The sequence below is a fragment of the Manduca sexta genome, chromosome 6 (assembly GCF_014839805.1).
Source record: "Manduca sexta isolate Smith_Timp_Sample1 chromosome 6, JHU_Msex_v1.0, whole genome shotgun sequence".
In the NCBI taxonomy this organism is placed as follows: domain Eukaryota; kingdom Metazoa; phylum Arthropoda; class Insecta; order Lepidoptera; family Sphingidae; genus Manduca; species Manduca sexta.
In genome coordinates, this window is record NC_051120.1 from 9,843,090 (window position 1) to 9,865,022 (window position 21,933).

A 21,933-nucleotide genomic window follows, 5' to 3' on the forward strand; every position below is an offset into this window, starting at 1 on the left:
TGATTTATCGTTTTTATTATTGTTTTTACAAAACTTATAATAGTCATAAATACAGTAATAATTGTCATTTTAATTTACTTGAATGAAACTCGGATCGTTCAAATATTTTCGAATTGGTCTTTTGGTTGTATAATAAATAAGTGCATTACAGAAAATTTAGATAAAATATACCTAGTATAATATAACTTTTTTACAAAGTTAAATATATTTATAGTCTTTTCCCAGCGACTGTAAATTATATTTATTTAATTGCATCACATTACTGCATATCTGTATCAGCGATGGGGAGAATCGAGACAAGAGAATAAATTCAATAGAAATTCGACCTTATTTTTGTTAACATAAGGTTGTAAATAGTTTCAATTATATAACGATTATGTCTTTATTCTGGCCATCGGCACTAGTAATAAAGTCGGAAAAATACGTACGCATCCACTTCAATTAAAAATCGACATTAATACAACTTTAATACAGTTGAATATTGCAAACAATCATTAAGGGACATCACGGCGACGATCGTAAACATCTATTTAAGGCATATTCAACTCTATTTGAATTTTAATAAAGTCGTAATTTTATCACAATCATTGAAACGCACGCAGATATCTTACAAAAAATAACTTCAATGTCAACTCCTATTAAAGCTGTGGCTCGTATGATTATTCTCTAAAAAAGTTGGAGTTTTACCTTCCTTCACAGTCCTGAGAGCTTGCAACACTCTCGCTGTATCCAACTCTTTCTCTGACGCCTTCTCGTTGTCCAGACATATCTCTGACATCCTCGCATTGAACTGCTCTATGACCTTCACTCTATAATCTATGGTCGACGCTACAGGATTTGCAGTCAACCATAGATATTCAAGACACGGCAACTTACATATATGCTGTACCTCTTCAACATCACAGATTTTATTACAACTCAAATCTAGGCTTTCCAAAGAATATAGCCTAGAGAACCCACTGAGTGACGTCACTTTGTTTTGAGATAGATCGATTTTGACAATGTTACCGATTTTGGTATGCCAATTGTCGCACGTTTGGAACCTGTTCATCGACAGGTTTAGAACCCGGAGCTCGTGGAGGCACGAGATGTCGCACAACTCGCTGAGCCTGTTCGAGGGTAGGCTGAGGTGTTGTAAGTTCGGCACTAACTTTATAGCCCAGTCCACGTTTTCTATGAAATTGTTCGCGTAGTTGATTACCGATAGTTTCTTCCATTTCTGTTGAAAGAAAATAATTCTTTTTTAAATTTCCTCTTGAAATACATAGACTACGCCTTTTATACCTATATGTGGTATATTGAATTTGATGAATTTTAAACGCTACTTGAAAATATCAATATGTTATAATAATTGCAACAGGAACTATGCAAATAAAGCAAAACCAACAAAGTCGTTCGTTGATGATATCATAAAACCCGTTTATATAAATAATAGTCGCAATCAAACACTGCATCAGTCAGTCACAGGGTAAAAACATTTTACAATACCTATATACATAGTGTCTTGCAACACCATCCGCAAAAAATCCCATTTATAGATAAAATACTACTCTTTTAAAATCTAATACTCGCCAGTGAAAATTTCGTCGAAATCGGTTAAGCAGCTTGATATGACACAAACAAACAGAAGATAAAAACCTTACAAACGTGTGTTTAGGTTTTTTGGAAAGTACGTTACCGGAATGACCTTATGAATATGACTTGTACTTATGGGTAAGGAAAACTGGAAACTTCGAAATCAGGTAGAATTTAATTTAATTTTATGTAAGGTCAGTGGGCCCTTTTCCGTCTGGGGGACAAATCCGTCTTTTTGCAATTACGGGTGTTCTATTCATACGACAACTTGGATATCGTATGGGAAAGGGAGTCAAAAAGCTCTTATTTATCTATACGGCTATCAAAGCTCTCCTTTGATTAGAACGCCCGTAATTGAGAATAGACGGATATACCCCCGTAGACGAAATAGGGCGGTCGACATAAAAAAAATTTTATTGCTTTGAATGATGAGACAAGCTTGCCGTTCGCCTGATGGTAAGCGATACGACCGCCCATAAACAGAAACACCATCCAACACCTTGAATTACAAAGTATTGTTTGGTATTCCACTGCGCTCGCCATCCTGAGACATTCGATATTAAGTCTCATTATGACCAGTAGTTACACTGGCTTTAATATCCCTTAAACCGGAACACAACAGTGACTAGACAATGCTGCTTGGCTACCTACCCAGGCGGACTCTCACATCTCTCTCACACACTCTAACACCAATATTTAGGTTCTCTTACAACCAAATCGCGATCATAACATTATTACTAACTATATTATATGTAAACAGCATGCGTTATCCAATCCAATGACTCACTGACCGAGTGACACGTGCGAATTTGAGGTCGCATGGACGAGATAGCGACTAGTTGTGTCGGTTGATAGTTTATACTGACTCATTATAAACAAATCTGTAGGGTTTAGTTGTGAAGGAAGTGTGACAAAAACTACGCATGTTGGTGTTACCTAGTCTGAGTTGCAATCAGTTTTATTTTCTGATTGTTATTATTATGTTTGTGTTGTAAACTTTGTTAGCAATCCTCAGATAAAATAAATTAAAAATCCAGGGCATAAAGTGTTAAGGTCAAGGCTCTATTTCGTCTACTAGGGTATATCCGTCTTTTTGCAATCACGGGCGTCTTATCGACAAACAGTTTTGATGGCCGTATAGGTAAATAGGGGATGTTTTGACTCCCTTATCCATACGATATACAAGCTGTCCTTCGAATAGTCCGTAATTGCAACAGTTTCGGCTTTATAGACGGAATAGGACCTTCTAACCTTAATCGATCCCAATCGACACTGTTCGAATTTTAAATCTATACTAATATATACAGCTGAAGACTTTGAATGCGCTAATCTCAGATTCGAATTAACCGAAATTGATATTTCTTGTCGCTAATAGGAAGCTACATTATTCCTGGGTGGTATAGGCTATGTTTACTCTCGAGAAAATATTTATCCCGGAAAAACAAAATCACACAGGCGAAGCCACAGGCCAAAGCTAGTATTCGATAATATTCAACAGCACAGAAAAAATATTATAATACATATTCGAAAACTTGCTCGGATTAGTCATTCGGCATTGGATATCGTATAACAGTTTTATATTAATGCTATATATTCTACTAAACGAATATAAAATATCAATTTTAAATTTTCACTTGCTAACTATATCAATTTTCCTCATACGTTATCGAATTATTTCTAAGCTCTGATCTCATGAAATATTTGTACCTATAACTTCCGTCGATTAATAATGGACCTTACAGTCAAACAGTAAGATGTGTATTAGCTTACCACAGTGTCCGCTATACTGGAGGGGTCTTTATGCAGGATATCCACTAGTAAGAACTCGTTGAGAGACACGACACTAGCTGTCAACACTGATAGGCTGACTAGAGTGTCGCGGAGTCCACCTAAAAACACATAAGACTATTATATACTCTGTATTTTTCTTGAGAATATACTTGACTGGATAGTACATTTACGGGCATAGTTAGAGAGGGCCAAGGGTGGGGAAACCTTCTTGCCTACCCCAGAAGTCTTGTGGTTACTGGGGCCTCGGGCCTTTCGTTGAATTCGACGAGCCTTTTTTTGCCCAGCTGCCCCCTCTAGAGAAACAACGTAAACGCAAATGACCATATAGTGTTAATTCCGTCATTGTGACTAATGCAGCCACCTCTTTAGGTTTTGATAATCCAGGCAACAAGTTAATGTTGAATGTCTTCGTATTAACAGATGGACGATTTATGAACTGTCACTCTACTAGAAAAATAACGAAGTCCGCGGTATCTATAATGCGTAAAGAAAAACTTATGTTCCAACTCGAAGGACCATAAAGTATGCAGATTAGGCGATCGAGCTACAAGAAAACAAGAAAACTACTGGGGCGAAACTAGATATTTTTTATTAATCTTAACAAGTTCTTACCCAAATGATGGCGACAAATGTACATGAATACGCTCCATTGTTAATTATTTAGTTGACGATTTAAAATCAGTCGGTAAACAGTAAAACAAGCACTTCCTTGCCAATATAAAGTAACCACATCCAAAGCTCCTAAAGTTTTGAAATTACGCGTGTTTATATTAGCTATAAGCGTTAGTCAAGAAACTATCAATTGCCATAATTGAATCGCAATCCGTTCAGTAGCTTAGAAAAACTAATACGCGTACAAAAACACGTTTAATAGAGATTATCGATAAAGAATACATGTTGTTTTATGCATCGACCTTCACAGATAAACTGTTTACCTAATCTAATTTACCTGTCAGTATAAGCTTCGTTGTTCTATTGTCGGTGTATTTGAGTTGTGGAAACTGTTTTTTTTAATGAGATTGATCCACTTGTTGAGGAACTAAGTATATGTGGGATTTTCGATATGAAAACCTGAGGACTGATTTGAAAGAAAATTCCCATTATCAATATGGGATGAAAATATGTGACCATGTAGGATTTATCTGCCTGTCTTTATGAGGAAGCACACATTTTAGTTTTGTATTGGATTACTTTATTAAATTTAAAAAAGGTTATTATAATCTCTCATTTAACTACAAAACAAGGATAAATCTGAGTGAAGTATAGAAAAAAATAGCAGCCCATAAAAACTATAGTTATAAATGAATTAAACATAAACATAACATCACGCATTTTATCCCCGAAGGGGTATGCAGAGGCGCAACTAGGGCACCCACTTTTCGCCAAGTATGTTCCGTCCCATGATGTGATAGGGGGCGAGCCTATCGTCATATCGGGCACAAATTCCAGACTCCGGGCTGATACTGAGCAGAAAAAACCCAAATATCACTTTGCCCGACCCGGGATTCGAACCCAGGAATTATCATATAAATGAATTATCTATATATAATTTCAATATGGGAAGTTTGCACCCCTTTTTAAGCAAATTTCATGCACAGAGTAATGTGAAATTTGGCATAATAAAATTTTATATAGAGCAGGGCAGAAAAATAATATTTATCTATAATATCTGTTACAAATATATTATGTTTAATAGCCAAATTCCGACCACTGGACAACCACTAATCTAAATAATTATACCAAACATATACATACCAACACCCTGTATACACTTCATGGGGACTCCAAGTATCTTCAAGTCCACCAATGACTTGAACGGCACAAAGTCAAACGTCAGCTCATTTGGTATCAAATTGCTGGTACCGAGGTTCCGGTAACTTCCTTCCAGATTCATTGATCGTAGTTGTGAACAATAGTCCAGTATGTGGCTGAAGTCGTACATCTGATCTTGTTTCTCTAATGGTGGACACTCCACTTTAAACCGTTCACTTATCGCATGCAACTGAAATTGTCATTGTTAATTTAGTTTCTCATGATTAATTACATTCTTTGTGTGTTAAAAAATATACATTTATTGTATTTTCGCATGTTGTTTTAATTATCTGTGAAATTATCAAAGTTTGACAAAATATTTGATTACCTTACTATGGTTCATTTCTTATTGTATCTTTGTAATGGTATGTGATATGTATAATATTTTTTTTATCTACATATCAAATGTACTATCAATGTGTAATAGTAACTTTTAAATTTAATTTACATTAGTCAATAACCTTTTGGATACATCATAATATCCACATATTGCTGAATATACCATATATTCACAAAGCAAAGGAACAAGTGAGCATTATTATTCATACATATTTAATCAATAGTAAATTAACATAAGATTAAGAAGTTGTGTATTGACTTTAAACTGTACATAAATTTATGTTTTGATTATTTATTTTGAATATAAATTTTATATTATCCATATTAGTTCAAATCCTTGACTTCTACAAATGTATTTTTAATAATACAATTTTTTTTAGTAGAACTGTTGCGCATTACAAAATAATTTAAGCAGGGTAATATAAATGTAAATTCTGTAGATATTTGGATGTTTGTTGAGAGTAAATGCATAAACTGCTCAACAGATATTGATGACATTTGCGACAAAAGGACCATGATTTGAATTTAATATAGAGTACATTTTATTCTAGGAAAGAGAACAGAGGAAAATTACTTGAACACAGGCAGCCCTAAGCAAAATATAGTAGATACTGTGTAAAATACGCTTATATAATACATACCTCGAGTGGTGTGAAATTGTGGGACTTCTCGTTCTGCAACAATTTATCGCCTTCCAAGTACAGTGTCTTGGCCATGTCGCGCAGTAAAAAAAATATATCATAGACGTGGAAGTCGAGGAAGTGAGCGAACTCGGGCGGCATCGTCAGCTTCAAGTAGTTAAACACGTTCTTCAAATATTCATTCAGTGCCTCGCGCCTTTGTTCCACGAATTTTGGTGTTTTGTTACGAATAACTTTCTTCGGCGGCAGAAGCTCTTTCGCCACGCCATGGTCACTGACTAGCTTATCGTGCAGCTCCACAAAATCACTGTACCGATGTAACACGTACCAATGGATAGGCCCCACTTTAACTGTTATTTTGTAGTACGTTACATTATCCTTCGTAGATGTGTCGTCCACACTCACTACACTATCATCCCTGTGTTTTATGAACGATGACATTGTAACGATTGGCGTTCTTGATGCGACGTTCTGATAACACCAGCTTGTTTATTTAATTTTGTTAATTTTATAACTTTCTTCCCCTCTACATCTCGCGAACACAAATCATTTCCGCGAATCGAATGACGACATCTAACATGACATTTGTGATTTGACAATGTTTTGAATTTGTCATATTTTGACAAATTATAGACATCGATAACGTACTCTATGAAATATCTATGGTATCTAATCATATTATCGATAATTCTAAGAAAATTGAATCCTAAGATTGAATCTATTGAACAACACTAGTTCAGAGTTTGACAAGTGTAAAATGACAAGATAATGACAGTGACATTTCTGACTTCTGTTTAATTTTACAGTATTGTGCCGTGATAAATTACCACTAAAGCCATTTATTGTTTTCCCTGTAAGCATGGCCTTGGATTAATCTACAATTTCACATTAGTATGTGTATCATGATTGCCGTAGCGTGAATGTAATCCGCCAATATGCTAAGCCGATTCTCTGATGTTCTCCAGACCGCTGCGGACGTTGTAAGTTCTGACCATATTTTGCGTATAATAAGTCTGGTAATAAATAACGTATTGCCTTGGTAATATGGAAAACAATGTCGCTCGTTGCTTTGTTGTCTACTAATAATAGCCAACGTATCATTGTACCTTCAGTGGTGTTAACCTGATTAATGTTGTTTACATTCAGCAATCTGTATTTATGTACATTGTTGTTGCCTGCTACACGTAAAAACAGTATTTCAATTTGGAATGTTGTAGGTATATGCGCCTCTTTTGGTCGAAAATACATCTATGATACATATAAAAAAATAAGTTATTAGAAACAGTATTATGTAAGCAGTATTTTATATTATTGTGTTTTTTCGTAGCTGGCGCCTCCAGCTACAAGGCTGGAGGACTTTGAGTACCATTGGAAGATGATACTGAACTTCTATCAGAACTATGAGGACAGTAACAAGGTGCACATTGAAGAAACAAGGATACCGCACCACTTTCACCAAATGTTGCAAGTATGTGAATATTAATTTCCACACAGATAAATCTACCATTTACTTATAAACAAACAATAATCAGTCTTTCAAAAGTAAATGCAAATACCTTAGATATACAAAAAGTATTCATATTAAAATATACAGTTATTAATGTGAAATTATAAAAAATAATTAAGGATGTTTTTTCTGAATCATATGTATACCTGTATGTTCTAGTAATGTTAATATATTTCCAACATTATTTATGCTTAGATGTTATGTGGTTTTGCATAACTATCAACTTTTAAATGTAAATATTGAAATTAGGGTGAACTCACTGTAACTTAGTTGCTACTTATTTATATTACATAATCTAATAAGATCCATGAGTAAAATGAGGTAATCTTTAAGCTACATACATTGAGTGCAGCACCAAACAATGAACTATCAGCCAATGTGTTGTCCTGCAGTTGTGTTTGGTTAACAGAAGTAAGTCAGTCAGTATTAGATAGGTTTCTTTCCAAAAGCAGCTGTACTTTGCAGATGATAAACACTTCAGTCCCCCCGCAAGCAGTAAGGCAGCAAAGTCTTCAAAGCGTTGGGAGAAAATTAAAAATATAAAAACCATGACAATATCCAAAAAATGTTTTAATTTTAATTTCTAGCATTGGCTTAAATATAAGAAATCAGTGTATGCAAACCAGTTGTATGCTAACCCCATAGCACCACTCCAAATAACTGTTGATGGAGCCACTGATAATATGTTAAACCTTAAAATTGAAAGATTAACTTTATGTTTTTATATAATGCATATAGTTAAGAATAGTATGGCCTTTACATTTTTTGGACAAAATATTAAATTGTTGGTAATAAAATGCAATCCATCTCGGCAAAAAATAGGAATGGGAGACTTTTCTAGTATAAAATATGAAGATAAATTACGGTGCAATTGTAGTAATTAACTTTCACCTCAGATTACTTTATTTACATAAAACTTCAGATATGTTATTAAAATCTACATAATGAATACTTTGTTGACCCCAATGATTAAACTCAGTAATCTGCTATGTTAATGTGTTAATATTAATGTAATATACTAGGTTTTGTACATAGTTTTAATGAGTCTGATCGTATTCCCAGAATAAAATTTATATAAGCATTGGTCCAGAATTTGAGCGTTTAGCTTTAAAGCCTATTATTGTGTCCAAATTCATTTCAGCAACATTTATGCATTATAAACAAACATCACTAACATTCACATGTTTAAAAGTACTTTATTGTATTCATAAATAGAGTACAATATTGAATGACAACTGCTAGGTACAAAAGGTCTTTATTCCCTTTCTCATTTACATAGACCTATTACTTGTTCTAGATCAATGATTATTAATAAAATGACACACTTAAATACCCTTGGTTGTGGAATATAGATTGAAGAAATTTCACAAAAACATCTAAATCACAAATGTAAATCAGTTGGTGGTAACATTTAACTTAGTGTGGGAATTATTATCATTGATTTATTATCTATATCTATACTATTATAAAGCTGAAGAGTTTGTTTGTGTGCATTTATCTCAAGAACTGGCTCGAATTGAAACAATCTTTTACTGTTACAATAGCCCATTTATCAAGGAAGGCTATATAAGACTATATAACATCATGCTATGAGCAATAGGAGTTGAGCACAAACGAAAAATGGTGCAAAAACGGGCAAATAAGAGCATCGGTTTCTTTATAAGAGTTTCTTTTCATCGGAATTCTTTATAAGAGCATCGGTTGCGTGCGCTGCGTAAACTGTTAAAGTTATACAACAAGCATGTATGCCAGAATTGTTCCTTTTAAAAAGTTCTAAATAATATAATAAAACAAAGGCCCCCGCTGCATATGTCTGCCTGTCTGAACATGATAAACTCCAAAACTAACCTACAGAATTTTCTGAAATTTGGTATGGAGATAGTTTGAGACCCTGGAAAGGACAAAAGGTACTTTCTATCTCGTCAAAATATATACCGGGACTTTTATCCCGGAAAACATTATTACGCGGGCGAAGCCGCGAGAAATGTGTTTGTAAATTTGCATGTATTAGTATAAATATTTTTTTTTGTTTTATTTATTATCACAGAGTTGTGAATTCAGATAAGCTTAAAATGCAGATAATCCATAATTAGGATTACATGTTAATTTTATAATAAATCTTTAACTTTTTGTATGAACATTTTTTTATTCGCATTCCACCATAAGGAATGTTTTCCACAAACAGCATTAATATTTCACATCTACCCAACACCTTCATATACTTTCAGCTTCTAATTTGTCATCTATCTATTACACTTTCATATACTTTCAGCTTCTAGTAGATGAGGAGAAGGAGCAACAAGGCGGTACAGTGGGACCATGTCTAGAAGCAGTGGTGCAGCGTTCTATATGCATGCTGGATGCGATGACGGCGATCGCGGCTGCGGACCGGCCGCCCGGCGCCAGGGCGCTGGCCCTCACCACCGCCACCGCCATGCTGCGACGGACCAGGCAGCCGTGCGTCAATAATGCGCACGTCTATAAACCACTGCAGGTTGGTTAGTGGGGATAAGTGTGATCTTGAACCTTTCATTGAAAAATAGAAAAGTTTGAGAGATAGTATTCGGTTGATTGTATTATAAAATACTGCTACTGGAATTTGGAAGTAACTTTGATAAATACAAGCAAGCAACAGAGAAGATACTCGTTTGAATTATCCTGTCATACTAAAAAATCTAGAAACCTTCACTGATTGAACTTAAAGTTATTTCTAAATTAACTCAAGTCTAATCGTCTCTCCAAAATGTATTAATCATAATTGTTACATTGAAAAATATTTCACAGCGCATGCTAATCCAATGCAACGAAAGTCCAGCGTCACCAACAGAGAAAGAAGAAGTGGAATTATTGCTAACATTATGCGGGCTCGTACGCAAGGAGCCAGGCCTTGCCAACATTTTCACCACACCATTCGTAGAAGACAAAGCCACATTACTGAGCATACCTGAAGATATACAAAAACTCATCCCGATAAAAGCTAAAGTGCAAACTCCGAAAAAGAATCCGTTGTTCGAAGTCGAGTTGCCGACTAATCCGTTGACTAGTGTGTCGATAGTTCGGTCGAATGGTGACAGTAATGCGACAGTGGGCAGTTCTGATGATAATGCATCCTGTAGGAGCCAGAAGACGGTGTACGACGACAATGATAAGTTTCTGCTGATCGATTTGTTGCTGTCGTATTTGAATAGTGCTGTGAGTATTGATATCGATGTTTGTGTTATTGCTTATTTTAAATTTATAGGTCACAATATAAATAATATGTAAACGTATAGAAGACTGTGGATGAATTAAAAGCATTCCACACAAACATAAAATATAATTTGACTTTATAATTTTGAGGAGATATTTGTGTTTCTTTTTTATTCAGGCATGGCAAAATGATTCCACCACACCTGATGGTAAGTGGAGTGGGGTCCAATAGAATGTCGACTGACGAGAGATGATTACCCCTCGACAGTCGACACAATTATGTCGGCATGTTGGAATCGGATATACACAGGCTGATCCCGGAACGCGACGCACTGACGTAGGCCACTATGGCGGGTTTTAACACCTTGTGTACAGTGGTCGCTATCCGGGCGGATATAAAATATATCCTACCACCAGCAAAACTGTTTGTGATAGTCCGCCGGATATTCTGAACGCATTTTTATCTTTCGATAATAAATTATCATGCTAAATCACGTCAATTGGCGGTATTTTACCAAAAATTGTTTCCGGTGATATTGAAAATAACTAATGTTATATTTTATAGTAGCGGCATTCTAAGTTTTGACAGTGAAATATGGTAAATCTGTAGTTTATCCTCTTTTGCTACAGCAGTATAGCCTGTACTATACATAATGAACTGTAATTATATTTATCTCTACCCAATTTAGTCAATTATGCCACTAAATGTTAGCAAATAGTAACTTATTTCAAAAAGGTTTTTGCAAGTTTCTATCTCAAATGCAATATAGTTAAAAAGTGGTTATATTTTAATACATTTTACTTTTTATGAATATGGTATAGTAATTTATGAAATCTAATTAAATCACTGATTTCTAAGGCAATTAGGTTAACTGATAAGATAAATTAACTGATAGGTGTAACAGCAATACTTGATTTGTGTTTATCATTATATCAACACTGATAGCATATGCAATGAGAAGTAATATTATCAGAATACCATTTTATCTTTGTGCCACCTTTCATGATCCTAATTGGAATTTAAAAATTTTAATGCGATTATGAATGCAATCGGATTAGCGAACTAAGCGATTTATTTGTCTCAAGATGTCATCATATCAGTCACAGTATCAGATTCTAAATACAAACACAATATGTTAAAAGAAAAATATTTTTAGATTCTGATTACAAATAATATTCTAAAAAGAAAAAACATTTTTAAATAAATGAATCGACTCTAATCCACAAATATTAAAAATATAATACTAGCTCAAAAGCCCTGTATCCAGAGCTGCTACAATTAAAAAACCTAATATTCCAGGACAACCAAGTAGTACTCCGCGCGTGCGAGGGTATAATGATAGTGTCTTCATTACCCGAGGAAGATATAGCCAACCTGGTCACCAACTGCAGTCCAGCATGCGAGATCATAGTCGAGAAGTTAGCTGCCAAGTTCAAATGCGTGCCAGCGAACGTGGACCCCAATGATGTGGAACACCTCAACATTACCTGGGCGTGAGTATGTTGGACTATTTTTTTTTATATGGGGAATGGCAGTGACCAAACTGTACCTGATGATAAGTGTGGTCCAGATAGTGTCGTCAAGAGATGTTATTTGTTATTATGTTCTTAAATACTTCTCAAAATACATTTTATGTCACGAATTATTGTTACTAATTTTTCTGTCTCATCTGTCTTTTTTTTTTGTTTGTCCTGATATTCTCGTGTCTTCTACCTCTTCTGATCCAAATGCAATAAGGTGTCAGTAACAGAATCTTTAGTGCATTAAAAATATTTTGTTTAGTTTTTACAACCAAACATCTGCCAGTATAATTCTGTGTAAATCAAGTTAAAATACTCTCTCAAGGCTTTCCTCGACTTTAGGTTCTTTGGTTATCATTTTGCTGTATTTTATTACACCTTCCATACCACACCAATGTAATTATAAAGTATTTGCTTTAGTTTTTTCCCAAACGCCTATTCTCGGGAAAATCATGTTAGAAGCACCATATCTTGCTTTACGTGACCTAATATTCATACTGAAGACCTTGCGTTTCCACCTTGTATATTTTGAAATTAAATAGTATACAAAGCATTGTTTCAGATATGTGGCACAAGACTACGGCGACAAATTCTACAACAAATTCCACGGGTACAGAGAACTGACTAGCTTCTTCTCCTGGCTGGACTACTGTGATACTTTATTGAAGGTATGTGGAAATTCGATATACTTTATCCCAACATTAAGCCGTAGTGGAGTCCAAATTGTTATATCGCCTCCAAAGATACCTAGCACTACCTAGACTAAGAAAAATACATAAATTAAAGACTGTGTAATAATAAATAAAAATGTATGTTATTACAATTGACCCGTATTAGCCTCGTATTAGTAAAAGAAATAAAAAGTATCTATATATTTTTTTTATATATAAGTATAACAGTTTATTTAACTAATTCATTAATTATAACCGTAATCTTGAATAGACCAACATCAAAATTGTAATCTGTAAATGTCTGTCTTAAAATATAAACATAATTAAAATTCAACTACTGTAATGTAAAAGCGATATCGATACGTATTTTCCAGGAATGCCACCCAGCGATAGCGGCGCATTTATCCCGCACGTTCCGTCAGAACTTTCTGGAAGCCACCGCGGAGACTGGAGTGACGGACTTGCACCACGCCGTGGTGGTCACCTCTATACTCAGCAAGTGCTTGAAGATGGTCGACTCACCAGATCTTATCAATGGTGAGTTCATTCTGTTCAATGTTCGATAATATAGAAAACGTGCGAAAGTCTACAATACCTTGTCATACTCATGCGTTTGTTAACTCTATGGTAATTGATAGTGACTTTATTAATACTATCGATATTTCTAAATATTGATTAGTGTCAAGACAAATCAACGTCATGTATCAATGACTTCTCTTAAAACGTAATATGTGAATAATGGCGATTATTTATCATCCACTCACGCGATCCTGAATTTTTTACAGTTCCTAAATACAATGTTTAAAGTTCGACATTGCAGAGTTCTCTAACTGGTTGGTGGGTGAGGGTGAGGTCTCCGAGTGGCCTCTGCTGCTTACCCTCATCAACAACTGCCTCACGGACAACCACGACCTCACGCTCGAAACGCTGAGGTTCTTTGAGGTGAGCAGTATTATTCTATTAAAATAATAAAAAAAGTTGTGATTTATTACTTATTTATATTTTAAGTAAAGTATCTACTCTACTTTAGGCATCTGCCTAAAATATAGCTTTAGATTTTAACGTATAATATGCCTTTTTTAATAAATCGATTATTCAGATTTAAAGTTTTAATCGATTGATATGTAAACATATCGATTGTAAATAAATTAACTTATTATTGGTGTACATTTTTCTGTATACAGAGATATCAATGAAACTAAAATAATGAGTTAGGTATTGACATACCGTTTATGATACATTTTTAATCTATGAATTATGTTGTTTTTAGAATATATTAGAGAAAGGCACGGAGCACAGCATCAACCGGCTAGTGTTGTCGCGCGTCTCTTCTCGCGGGTATTTCGCCCCGCAAGCGCCCGAAAATGATGTGAGCGAGCGGGACAGACTCAATGACCTGCCGCTGTGGCGAGAAAGGGAGAGAAATAGGTATAGCAACTTTTATATTATTATTTTTACTATTTTGTAAAAGTAAAATTTAGTATATGACAAAACAATCATTTTCGGCAATTTCATTGGCCGATTTGAATTTCATAAAAATGTTGTATATTTTATTTAGCTTTATGTTTAACTCAGTTTATGCTCTTTTATAATTATTTATTAACGTATTGAGCAAAATCTCCATCGTCGATATTTATGCAAGCCCAAAAAAATCACATTTTTTATACTGCCGATGCAGAAGATGATAAATGAGCTAATGTTCAGATACTTATTCTATATATTTTTTATTTGAAATAGGATAACATAAAAATAAAATAGAGTATGCCGACCTGTTTAAATATTATTTTATCGATAACTAACCAACGCGTAATATTATTGCAATCTCTTTGAACACTGTTCCAGGGAAGCGATGATGCAGCTCAAACACGAGGACCAAGTGAACGGTCAGATCCACGAGATCCTCAACCAGGAAGGCGTGGACGACACCGCCGACGCCGCCAGCGCCATACACCGCGTCATCAACAGGTCCGTACTACACTAAACATGATAACCTACAAACAACTTGAGCACACTATCAATATACCAGGTATATCTCATGTATATATATAGGGTAATTATGAGATTGTGTTAATTAATAAATTAATTAAAATTTCGTAGTGTATATAACTACCCCACACTATGTGGTTTTGTGCTCCAGTTGTTTGCCGGTTGTAAACGCTTCGCTTGGCTATACACGTTAAGGTTATTACACATTTACTGTGTTAGCTGTGGTGAATAGTAATTTATAACTTGTTTTTTTTTTAAATAAATATATCAATCGATTATATTTGATCACCATCGAAAATCAAATAAGCTGTTTTATCAGTTACAAACACTTCTCACAAGTTATTATAAATATTAATACCATATTCGGTGAAATCTAGCTGAATGTAGGAGAATATATTTTAATCGATGAAATTGATTTTCCGATAATTAATTCGAATAGATCGATTTAAAGAAATATCAAACCACTCGGTAGTAAAACATATAATACAATTTAAACTTTCATCAACGCTAAGCTAACTAAGCCTAAATACACTAAGCTTAAGCTTGCTAATAAGAGAAATAACAGTCGCTTTACATTTTAGCCGGCTAGAGCAGCTCAAAGTTCGCATCGAAGAGATAATGGCCAATGAGAGCTCAACCCCCGCCGACACTACGTGATTCACACTACATGTGTATAGTGTATTCACTATGTTGGCGTTTCGGCAATTTACGTACACACGATATACTATTTTAAAATAATGCCTTAACAGGACCGTCTTGACTATATTAGACTCCGCGGTGCGTAAAGCTATCAAAAAATAATATGTTTCCTTTTCGATAGGGTCAGACAAATATTGTTCATTCCTTTTTATGGCGACCTTTTTTGGCAGATGGTCGGCTTCCGCCCCTTGCGTCCTGTCCCAGGGTGCCTTGCACCCCTTGTACTCCCGGTTAACATGACCTTGTGGATAAAAGTACTAACTTACACGGTTTTACTAATAAACCCTATCATGATCGGGTCACATTAATGTCAAACATAGTAGTGATATTATTGCATTAATTGAGACGAAGCCGTAGGTAAATTTACTATTTATAACAGTTTAACAAGTGACATTTAGAATTTTAGTGTCCATTTTGATTTAGAGCAGTATCTTACCCCATATTTACTCCGGTTATGGCTGTGAGTATTAATCTTAATGTGTCCCGAGGATGTAGATAACATTGTCTCATCAAACATCGCTCAAAAAGATAAGACAAAACACTTAATAACTATTACAGTCGTATAAAACCTTTTTTTTAGTACATGGTATATAAAGTCTAAACTCAAGTTCAAATTAGCTCGGATTTTAGTCATAAAGGAAGTGTTAAAATTGCCGAAACGCCAACTTGGCGATGAACTATATTGTTTTGCGATATCAGACAAAGTATACAGATATATTTTTATGGATTACATATCTTTTGTATTACCAAGATCAATAGGCATTTGAATATGGATGCTTCGAGATAGACAGGACATGATTTACGGATGTTTTCAATAAACGATCTCAATCTTAATCTTCGATCCGATCCCGTGAATAGACCAATCATAACAAGTAATTTATAAGCATGTCAAAACTTTGTTTTGATTGGTTAATTTTGCGAAGGATTTAAAAAAAATACAGATATATAGAAGTTATTGGGATCGTTGTTTGAAAATGGCGATAAAGCTTTTTTAAGTCCTATTTGAGTTAATGGTTGTATCGAGTATTTTTACGATGTCTGAAAAGATTCGCAAGACAAGTTAGAAATAAATAGCCATTTAAAGCCATAATATACATTTAATTATTTTAAGTGAAATGTTCAGTATGTGGGGTGACTTTGGACTTTTTTTTATCGATAATCGGGCCTGAGATATGTCGATACTAGAGCCTGAGGTATGTCCCACTGCTAGGTAAAGAAATTTTTATCGATATTTTTATGTTTACCACAAAAAGTGGTAACTATTGATAGTGTTATTTTTTATGCAGGAATTTTTGTGTAGATATTATATTTTTTTATTTTTTTTATTGCATATGTTTAAAATTCTTATAGAAAAGTTTTTTTTTGGGTTATATTATTTTAAAGATTAATGAAAATTTAAAAGTAAGTAATCTATTTATTAATAACTAAATTAATACGTTTCTAAAATGCGTTAGTTCAGAGTTGCCCCAATATTGTGTACAAACTATATAATACTTGTAAATATAATATATATCCGGAATGCCATCGGAATTTCAATCTCAAATCGATCTGAAAAAAGCACAAAATTGAATATAAGTTCGATATATCATTGGGATCGAAATTAAAGTTTGTAACAGAGGAGGATAGTTTTATGAAAATTTTACCTTGTGTATTATGTTTTTGGATATTTTTTCGATTGCCATTTCGGATAATTTTAATAATTAATGAATGCCATAGAATGCTACAAATATGACGATGGGGCCATTTCTGGAAGCGATATAAAAATATCATTTTAAACTTAGCAACAAATTTTTAACGCGTAACATTATATTTAAAACTTACATTAACTGATTTTGAACGTAAATCATGATTGTAAGGATTTTTATTTTTATCTAAACTAAAATATATTTCCTTACTCTTGTACCTATCTTTAAAAGTATGTCAAGTATCTATTCTTCTTTTCTAACTGAACATGTTTAACTCTTTTAAAGTTGTATCAGCAATAAATAAATATTCTTACAAATGTCACTACTGTATACAGATAAAAACCCTAAAATTAAAACCAAGTTCAAAAAAATCACTTCGATATCGCTTTCAGAACTGGCGCCACATTTAATTGCTCATTTATGTTACAATTTTAAGTGATTGTTGTACGATCTGTGATGTGTTGTGTAAGAGATTATTTTTGTAGTACGCATTAAACAGTTTGGATGAACGTTGTGGTTTTATTTGTGGGCGGTTGGTTCCCAGCTTCCTGTTGTTGCTGCCGCGCGCGATCCTCTCAGATCCTGTGGGAGCCGACTACGAACATTACATACACGACGCTACCAGGCACTACCAGGTATATCGTTCATCCTGATGTACTAAAAATAATAGACATTAATTCTGGATTAGAGATCGATTCATATTATCGATGTCGATAATTAAGCTACCATATGAAATATAAGTTAAATATTTGCTTGCCTACAAGGAAAGCTATTGGATATCTGGCTTACCATTATGACTTTAATATATTAAGCGTATTTATATTCATAGTCATATAATAATATTAAATGTTGGTGTAAAAGTTATATACAACATTAACTTCAAATTGGTGATTAATTTTTAATTCAATAAAAGTGTACTTAACCTTCAAATTACGTCATCAGTAGGTCGATTATATAAATATCTTAAAACATTCCAGTTTTGGCTCGACCTAACGTCGACTTATAACTGGCCGACGAAAGCGAATTGGATCGACAACACTGCGAGCTCCACTCACAGCTACGATAGCCGACCCGAAGCTGATATTCACTTGGACGACGTTTTCGACACCCATCCCAACACTAGCGATATCGATAAATACGATAAATCGAGATTCACGCAAAAATTGGTCTATCGAAGTGGAGACTTCACCCCACAAGCAACAGAAGACGAATTCGATGTTGGACCGTTTTTGAGAATGCTCTTCAGATTGTTAGCTGCGATGCCTTCACAGCCTTACCAAGTGAATTTGCATTTGACGTCTATTATTTCAAAGTTGGCATTACTGCCGCATCCGAATTTACATGAGTTTCTATTGAACCCAATGCTGCCAACCGCGAAGAAAACGCAAACGTTGTACAAAACATTGCAGGAGTTAGCGAGGAAGTTGACCATGGAGATACCGCGTTTGAGGAATTATAAGAGGTTGATAGAGGGAACGCGATTGCAGCTTATGTGCGAGGATCCAAGTTATGATGAAATGTAAGTTTTAACACAATACAACACGTTATAGTTTGGCTTGAGCTATGTAGAGCCGCAAAACTTGCGGAGTTTGTGTTTAACAAAATCGTTAATTCACGCGCGTGGAAAAAATACAAATACGTGTTTATTATTTGGCCTCCTTAAGTGCTAAGCCTTTTATTATTTGTCTAATAAGAGGTTCCTATGTTCTATTTCTTCTCCAATTATATCATTGATTATGGAATAGCTCTTTGCGTTAGAATTAATATTAAAATATATATAATGGCTATTTATCTTGCAGCGGCGAACACAACCAACTAGTAGAGAGTCTCATCGTGTTAGAAGAGTTCTGCAAGGAGCTGGCAGCGATCGCCTTCGTGAAATGGCAACACGCGTTCAACGTGATGCGAGCGTACGGGTGCAACTATTGAATCCGCAGCGATACAGGGTGATGGAAAAGTGGGTCCATTGTTAACGACACATAAAGGGTGTTTTGTAACTTACGGGTTTAGGTGAAAAATTTGCAAACCAGTGTTGTGGTATAGGATTATGAAATTTACATAAAAAGCTGCATAAATATCTGCTTTCATTCATAGCTTTTGATACTTAAGCAGTTCTATTACGAAAAGTTTGAAGATAGGCTATTTTCACCCGTACCGGTAAGCGACAAAATATTCTAATGTAAAATATTTGGTCCTTCTTTTTGCAACATACTGTATACAACTTGGATGTAGAGTTCATACGAAAATCGTACAATTATAAAAATGAATAGTAAGCGAGGACCATATAGCGTTCTCTTTCACACATATAGGCGATGTTGTGATCGCTTACAGGTCATTAAGGCATAAACAAGTTATTGAAGTCATTTTGTATTACTATTTATTCAAAAACGCAATACAGTTTGCAACTCGATCAAGTTGTTAGTCGACTACTTGGCTAATAAAAACTTAAGATTCATGAAAAGTAACTCCACATATTTATATACCGTAATTAAAACTGCTTAAATTTATGCTTACGTACCTATATAATGTTGATTTATAAATCGATGCTGTAAGCACAGTATTAGGTGCATATCGGCGGTTGAAAAGTTACATTACTTAAACGACATTTTTTTGTGACGTTGAGTTTCATACATATTTACAATCATAAATTTTTTTGTTTTTTTTTTACCCAGTTAAAAAAAATCGAAAAAAAAATGGCGCTTAAGTCAATTAGCTTTTCAACCTTCGATATATAAATGCAATATAGTAATGTAACTTGTAGAATATCGTAGCGAATCCCATTAGCTTAGTTAGTGATGTAGTGCTGCTGTGCTGCAGATATCGATATATTAGCTTAAAATCGATATTAATTTCTCAATTTTTGTTTCTTATAAATCGATATATTGTGTGTTATTTATTAGATCATGTAATGCGCACTCTTTGGTATTTATGTAAATAGCATTGCAATTCATGGTTATGAGTATTTCGAATGTAGCAAACATACATCGATGTAAAATTATTGATAAGCAATCGCTTTGTGTGTAATATAAAAATACCTGTGAACGTCGGTCCCGAATTTTATTGTATTGTATCTATGGAAGATAAGAAATGTGTTTATAATAAAAATGTGGGGTTGGTAAGGATTTGATGGAGTCGAGTGATTTTGTGATGGAAGTGGGCACTATGATATAAGACATTGTCGTTATATATTTTTGTCAACTTAGTTGATCAAACGATTGGGTGCTAAGTCAGTTGCACTGCCTGTAGTGTTCGGTACAAAGATGTTTTTCATTTATTAACTACACGTCCTAGTTTAGTATTTTATTTGCCGACGAAGACAATGTTGATTTTCAAACTCGAATAAAAATCGATTTTGGTAAATAATCGGTTTAACAAGTATTGTATGTTTTCATCGAATGATTTTATCGATTCTTACTGATTTTGAGCATAAATCACAGCTGAAACATGTAAATGACGATTGGAGCTTTTAGTACTTATTATTTTCGTCCATAATTATCTTTTTAATATAAAAGACATACATAATGCTTATGAACACTAAATTTTGAAATATTTTCTCAAGAAACCTGATTGCAAAAATATTATTTTTTTAACTATGTTCATTAAATTTAATATCTTTATTTGTCGTATGGTACATTTTTATTGTGTAAAATCTCCGTGTATTTTAAATTAATATAATCATAGAGCTAATGCTTTAGATATAATGCATTTTCTACCGAATACTGGTAATATTTAGTAGAGCTGTTGTACAGAGACAAAAGTCCTTAGCAGCAAATAGAGGCAATATATTCTAGTCGAAACTGGTAATTTTAGTTCTGTTGCTTTCATATACGTCCATATGATTCGATTGTTTTATTCAAAGCACCTTTTACAAGTAAAAATACAGACTTGTTTGATTTTGCTAGATATATTTTGGGTTTGTTTTACCTCTAATTTAGGTATTTTTAAATGTCCCAGTGGTTTAATATTCGATTGTCCTATTTTTTTATAATCTATTAATGTAATAAGGATAATATGAAAGCATCAGATTATCGAATTTACATAATTTATTTGTTGTTAATACAAAGAAATTAATGAATTTCTAACATTCCGATAGAAGTTTTATACGAATAATGATTGATATGTGGGTGTTGCTATTTTATTTCTGCACAAATCATGCATGTTATAAATCACTTTATAATTTTATCGCATATAATTTGTGTTGTTGGAATATAAATGTTTGTAAAATGTGTTGTTTTCTTTATTATAAATGTCTCCTCCTGTCTCTTCTAAATTTAATAATAATGTAATATACCGTGTCAAAAAAAAATGTCGGAAAATAGCTTCGATCAAAGTTAATTCAGTACTTTACGGTAATAAAGGTACGGTAAATAAGTTTGATGATAATTTTTTAGTATGTTACAGTTTATAAACAAGTTAATGATCTTTGTTTTATTTTTAAAACTAACAATTTAAAAACAGCTTCCTGAAAATTTACATAAGAAAATAGCATTGATCAGAGATAATTCAGTACTTTATGG

The 21,933-nt window shown here is 33.9% G+C and overlaps 2 protein-coding genes across 2 annotated transcripts; one reads left to right on the forward strand and one right to left on the reverse strand.

Moving 5' to 3' along the window:
- Positions 1-97: 97 nt before the first annotated feature.
- LOC115440504 (nischarin) lies at positions 98-6,753 on the reverse strand. The gene is made up of 4 exons (XM_030164843.2): positions 6,159-6,753; positions 5,122-5,368; positions 3,346-3,464; positions 98-1,219 (listed from the first exon to the last, which is right to left on the reverse strand). The coding sequence occupies exons 1-4, from the start codon at positions 6,597-6,599 to the stop codon at positions 629-631; spliced, it is 1,398 nt and encodes a 465-aa protein (XP_030020703.1). The 5' UTR covers positions 6,600-6,753; the 3' UTR covers positions 98-628.
- A 164-nt stretch (positions 6,754-6,917) lies between these two features.
- Positions 6,918-21,640, forward strand: LOC115440502 (protein FAM160B1). Its single transcript, XM_030164842.2, has 13 exons — positions 6,918-7,138; positions 7,486-7,626; positions 9,938-10,159; positions 10,450-10,857; positions 12,155-12,348; positions 12,938-13,043; positions 13,421-13,583; positions 13,867-13,988; positions 14,317-14,474; positions 14,889-15,011; positions 17,961-18,051; positions 18,394-18,935; positions 19,216-21,640. The coding sequence occupies exons 1-13, from the start codon at positions 7,094-7,096 to the stop codon at positions 19,343-19,345; spliced, it is 2,445 nt and encodes an 814-aa protein (XP_030020702.1). The 5' UTR covers positions 6,918-7,093; the 3' UTR covers positions 19,346-21,640.
- Positions 21,641-21,933: the final 293 nt, after the last annotated feature.

What these genes read in the sequence shown, in the direction of transcription:
- LOC115440502 (XM_030164842.2), top strand. Translation starts at nt 7,094, where the DNA reads ATGCTAAGCCGATTCTCTGATGTTCTCCAGACCGCTGCGGACGTT. An exon ending in ACTTTCACCAAATGTTGCAA is followed by an intron (nt 7,627 to 9,937) that starts GTATGTGAATAT and finishes ATATACTTTCAG; the next exon opens with CTTCTAGTAGATGAGGAGAA. An exon ending in TGTCGTATTTGAATAGTGCT is followed by an intron (nt 10,858 to 12,154) that starts GTGAGTATTGAT and finishes CTAATATTCCAG; the next exon opens with GACAACCAAGTAGTACTCCG.
- LOC115440504 (XM_030164843.2), bottom strand. Translation starts at nt 6,599, where the DNA reads ATGTCATCGTTCATAAAACACAGGGATGATAGTGTAGTGAGTGTGGAC. An exon ending in ACAATTTCACACCACTCGAG is followed by an intron (nt 5,369 to 6,158) that starts GTATGTATTATA and finishes TGACAATTTCAG; the next exon opens with TTGCATGCGATAAGTGAACG. An exon ending in GAAGTGTATACAGGGTGTTG is followed by an intron (nt 3,465 to 5,121) that starts GTATGTATATGT and finishes ATGTGTTTTTAG; the next exon opens with GTGGACTCCGCGACACTCTA.